Source organism: Leptosomus discolor, unplaced genomic scaffold, assembly GCF_034619465.1.
Source record: "Leptosomus discolor isolate bLepDis1 unplaced genomic scaffold, bLepDis1.hap2 HAP2_SCAFFOLD_43, whole genome shotgun sequence".
In the NCBI taxonomy this organism is placed as follows: Eukaryota; Metazoa; Chordata; class Aves; order Leptosomiformes; family Leptosomidae; genus Leptosomus; species Leptosomus discolor.
In genome coordinates this window covers 735,506-740,503 of record NW_028237934.1, presented here as the reverse complement: position 1 = coordinate 740,503, position 4,998 = coordinate 735,506, and the positions used below count along the sequence as shown (strand labels likewise).

At 65.0% G+C, this 4,998-nt stretch overlaps 1 protein-coding gene across 1 annotated transcript; it reads right to left on the bottom strand.

Moving 5' to 3' along the window:
• Positions 1 to 1,045: 1,045 nt before the first annotated feature.
• On the bottom strand, positions 1,046 to 3,715 carry LOC147412358 (M-phase inducer phosphatase 2-like). The gene is made up of 9 exons (XM_086481446.1): positions 3,554 to 3,715; positions 3,329 to 3,403; positions 2,913 to 3,092; positions 2,691 to 2,786; positions 2,306 to 2,368; positions 2,117 to 2,215; positions 1,672 to 1,805; positions 1,448 to 1,559; positions 1,046 to 1,183 (listed from the first exon to the last, which is right to left on the bottom strand). Exons 1-9 carry the CDS (start codon positions 3,713 to 3,715, stop codon positions 1,046 to 1,048), a joined length of 1,059 nt encoding a protein of 352 aa, XP_086337572.1.
• Positions 3,716 to 4,998: the final 1,283 nt, after the last annotated feature.

The following is a 4,998-nucleotide window of genomic DNA, read 5'->3' as shown; positions in this document are numbered from 1 at the left end:
CCCTGAGGGGGTTGGTCTAGCTGTGACCCCAGCCCCACAGGGCAGCCATCACCCCTTTAAAAAGCTCTCCCGTTCCCCCAAGCGCCCCAACCCCACCCTCAAAGCAGGGGGGGACCCCTGACCCCCCTCAGATTCGCAGCGCAGTCACAGACCAGAGCCAAGGCTTTCCCTCCTCACAAAGTTATTAAACAGAAATGTTAAAAAAAAACAATAAAAACAAACAAGACATGGGGGCACAGGGGCCATTCCCCCCTCCCCAGCATGTGGTGCTCTGGCAGCAGCCACTCTGGGGTGGGGGTGAAGCCCCTCCTGCCCCCCCCAAGTTAACCAACAGGGTGGCAAAACACCACAACAACAAGGAACTCCCCAAATAGTCAGTGAGCAGTACAAGGGGCACCCCCCAGCCCCACCCCCTGCAGCACCCCCTGGCTGCAAAGGAGGTTTAAGTGCTTTTCTATAAGAGTTCTGCCAATAAAGCTTGGCTGACGGGGGGTCGCAGCCCTTAGGGATGGGGTGGTGGTGGTGGTGTGTGTGACAGGGCCTGGGGACACAGGATCACCCTGGGGGGGGAGGGGGGGGTGTGATGTGCTGCAGCCCCGTGGCTTGCCCAAAGCTGGCAAAGCCACCCCCCACCCAGCCCAGGGTGCAAGGGGAAGGGGGGCACTGGCTTGGGGGGCTGCCCCACAGCCCCCGAGCCCCATCCCTGATGCTGGGGAGGGGAGGTAGCCTGACCCCCACTCCCAGAGGAAGTTTGAACCTGGCAGGGATTGAGCCCCCCTAGGCATTCCCCACCCACATGCTACAGCCCCCAGCCACCATTTTGGGTAAAACCTAAACCCTGTTTAGGTTAAAAAAGGGGTAAAAACCCACAACCATACCCCCCGGTTCTCACGCTGCTGAGGGGGGCGATGCTGGGCAGGGCACCCAGCACAGAGCTGGGAAGGCTGGGGGGGGTGGGGGGAGGGGGGCAACCAGGTTTTGGGCTGGGCGATGGTGAGCGCCGGCAGCCCTGGGTAGGGGGTGGGCAGGGGGCTGCGGGGGTCCCTCAGAAGTTCTTGAGGCGGCTGTAGAGCTCCCGCTTGCTGCGCTCGCCCGCCCCGCTGCGGCTCTTCTGGCGGAACTTGCGCAGGTCCTTGAAGTCCTCGTGGTCCATCGGCCGGTAGTCCTGGGGCTCGCAGTGCATCTGGGCACCCACAGCTCTGTCAGCACCCGCAGGCCCCCCTCCCCACCCCCTGGGGCAAACCCAGCACCCCCCAGGACCCCCAGCACAACCCCCTTCCCCTGGAGATACCACCCTCATGGAGGATGCTCAGAGCCAGACCCTTTCCCCTCACAGGGCAGGGTTTTGGGGAGCGGAGAGGGTGTTTTCCTCCCACCCAGCACTCTCACCCTCCTGCCAGGGACCTCCCCCCCTCCCACACAGGGGGTGAAAGGTAGGGGGGCTTACCTGGTACTGGGGGAAGAACTCCCGGTACCCCCCCTTCAGGACATAGAGCTCGGGGTAGTGGAGGTGGGGGTACTCGTTACAGGCTCGGTCCTTCTCCCTGATGAACCGGCACCTGCGGGACAGGGGACAGGATTGGCACCCAGATAGGATCCTGCCATGTCCAGGGGGTCCGGCAGAACCCAGCGCCCACCCCCCCCCCCCCCCCCCCCAACCCCCAAACTCACATCCTGGGCCCCCTCTCGGAGGAGAACTCGCAGTGGAAGATGACGATCACCCTCTTGCTGGCGTCGAAGGGCACGATAGGCTTCTTCAGCAGGAACTCCTCCACGTCCTGCTCCAGCGGCAGGTTGACGGCGCCCTGGCGAGGGAGAGGGGCCCCTTTCAGCGCCTCCCTCCTCCCATTTCATCTCAGGGAGCGGGGGGAGGCCTTCATACCCTGCCCCCCTTCTGCCCCATCTGCTGGGAATGCCTTCACACCCCTCCTCCTTCCAGCTGGGGCTCAGCAACTCCGGGGGTGCTCAGCACCTTTGGGGAGGCTCTCAAGCCCTCCAGGGGGTTCAGCACCTTTGGGGGGGGGGCATCAGCCCCTCTGAGGTTTGACAGGTTTGTGTCTCCCCCACCCATGACCACCCTGTCCCCAGCCCCGAGGGGCGCAGCGGCGGTTCTGACCTTGATGTGGCCTCCCTCGTACTCGTAGGGGTACCTGCAGTCCACGATCACGCAGCTCTCGATGAGGCTGCTGAACTGCCCCGTCAGCACTGCCACCATCTGTGGGGGGAGCCCGTCACCGAGGGGAGGGGGGCAGGGAGGCAGCCCTGTGGGGGTGGTTTTTTGGGGAAGAGGTCACTGCTCCCTTACCATTTCGGGAGAAATGTACTTCAGGTCCGGGTGCTTCCCCTCTACCGTCTGCAGAAGGTAAGGCTGGAGGAGAGGCGGGTGCTGGGTCAGAATCTGTCCCCGGGGAGACGTCCTGGCTGCCACTCGCTCCCCCCAGCCCAGAAGACCCCCCACCTGCGAGGTTTGCTCCCTCCCAAGAGGGACGGCGCTGCGGCACTGGAAGAGCAGCAGGTCAGGCTCTTCAGGCTGGAAAGTCTCAGCCCCAAGTCCCCTTGGTCCCAAACAAGGGCCACCAGCTGTATTGGGGCTCTGGCACCAGCGCAGGGCTCCACTGATGGTCCCCCTTTGTTTCAGGAGAGGGGGGCAGGCGGCATCCCCAAGCCTGCGGCACCCCCAGCAGCCCTACCTTGGAGAAGTCCCCGATGAGCTCCCAGTGGTCGTTGGCCAGCAGGTTCTCCATCTCCTCGTGGCAGAAGGACCTGGAGCACAGCAGCCGCGCTTTCTGCGGGGACATGAACCAGAGACACCCCCCTCGGCGTTAGCGAGGGCGCCGGCAGAGCCGTGGCACCGGGCAGTCCCACCAGGGATGGGCAAGGACGCCTCACCCCGAGGATTCCCCATCACCCACCGGCTCCGCCGCTGCCATCTCCTCGCCAGGGCTACCGGCCACGCTCCTCCGTCGCTTGGTCTTGACGGGGGTGTCCCGGTCCTGGGGTCGGTCTATCCGCTTCAGGATGGGCCTGATGACGCTGCTGGGCATCAAGGGCGAGCGGAAGAGCTGCCGGCACTTGCCGCGCTTCACCGGACACTGTGTGGGGAGAGAGCCCGTGTTGGTGCCCAAGGGTCCGGCATTCCCCCCACATACACCCCCCCCAGCACCACGAGAACAAAGGGAAAAGGGTCCCTCTCTAGTGGCTGCACACCACCCAGGACAAGCCCAAAGTCCTGGGGTGAGTGCTGCTCGCCAACCAGTGACCCTCACCCTCAGACACCCAAGGAACGGGAGCCTGGGGCCCCATCCACCCCCCGAGACACCCAATGTACCGGCTCGGCCTCCTCCTTCCTCTCCAGCGGCACGGTCAGCAGGTTCTCCATCCCCTGCGGCATGTCAGCATTGCTCTGCCGGGGGGGCACCCGGGGGGGCCACGGGGCGAGACAGAGGAGAGCGTGAAGGGAACGAGTCCCACTGCTGCTTCGCACCCCCCTGGGCAGGGATGGAGCCCCTGCCCAGGGTCCATCCAGCTGTCCAGATGGAGGAGCCCTCCCTACCTTCATCTCCTCCTCATCCAGGATCTCCACGAAGCCATCATCTTCCTCTTCAGACATGGAGGAGGTCAAGGAGCACCGGCGCAGGATGATGGGGCTCTCGCCCTGGGCGGCGTTTTCCTTCTTGGGGGTGTCGAACTGGGGAGGGGACACGACACAGCCCATGGCTCAGGAGTGGGGCCAGCCCCACACCAGCCCTGTTTGCAGACACAGTGACCCCGATCCCCCCAGCTCCCACACCCACAGGTCTCCAGTGCAAACAGGGAGGCTGGAGCAGCAGGTCCCGGCTCAGCAGCCCCTGCAGCAGGACCACCCACCCCCGGTGCCCCCCTCTCGGCGCCCCCAGCCCCTCTCACCAGCAGGCCGGGTGCAGAGCCGAGTCTCTGGCTGAGGGGGTCCCTCCCCGCAGCCCCATCGCCAGCGGGCAGCCGGCTACGCTGACTTGGCCTCTGCAGCTTCTTGAAGACAAACCCCTCCTGCAGCAGTGGGGGAGGGGGGGGTGGGCACGGCATCCCCCTGCCCCTTCCCCGGTCCTGCCTCCCTCTCTCCAGCCTTGCTGTCCCCGCTCACCTTGTCCTCAGGCTTCCTTGGGCCCCTCTGCTCCCTGGCCCTGTGGCTGTTGAACTCCCGGCAGTGGGTGATGTTCTTCAGGACCGGGCTGGCCCCCAGGAGCTGTGGCTGCAGGGCGGGTTGGGAAGGGTGAGAGGTGCTGCACAGCCCCTGCGCTCCCCAGCTCCATCCTCCTCCTTCTCCTCCTCCTCCTCCCAGCTCAGCCAGGCGCACAGCAGGATCCAGCCGCCCTCAGCTCAGCCCTGCAGAGCCCCCGGGACTTACCGGCAGTGAGTGGACCCTCCGGATAAGGAGCTTATTGCTGCAAAAAGAAAAGGATTGAATGAGGAGAGAAGATGCCCTGGACCAGCAGCATCCCACCCCCCCCACCGCCCCGAAGCTGGCATGGACCCCCTTGTCCCCTGGGTCCCCACAGTGGGGTGAGACCTCCCCGGACAGGACCCCAGGGCAGCAATTCCTCCAGCCACTGAGCAACACCGACAGCTTGATCCAAACCCCAGGGAAGGGCAGACAGACAGCCTGGCTTTCGGGTCTGGGCACAGGGACAGAGCCCCTTCACTTACTCTTTGAGAGCTCTCCTGGATTCTAGGATCGCTGTCTCAAAGCTGCGGGAAGAGAGGAGCCAGGGTTAGGGGGGATGGCACCCCGTGCCCTAGCCTGAGCAGCCCAGGAGCCCCGGGGATGGGCAGCCGCAGCCCTTACAGGGACCCCACCCCACGCAGGGGTCATCAGCCCCCCCAAGGGGAGAGCAGCTGAGCAGCTTTCAGCCCCACAAAGGGTTAAAACCCCATCTGGAAATCACTGGTTTCAGACGGGGGGACCCCAATCTGGGCTGGGGGGTTAAGCAGCACGCTGAGGTGGTCCAGGGCACCCCGCTG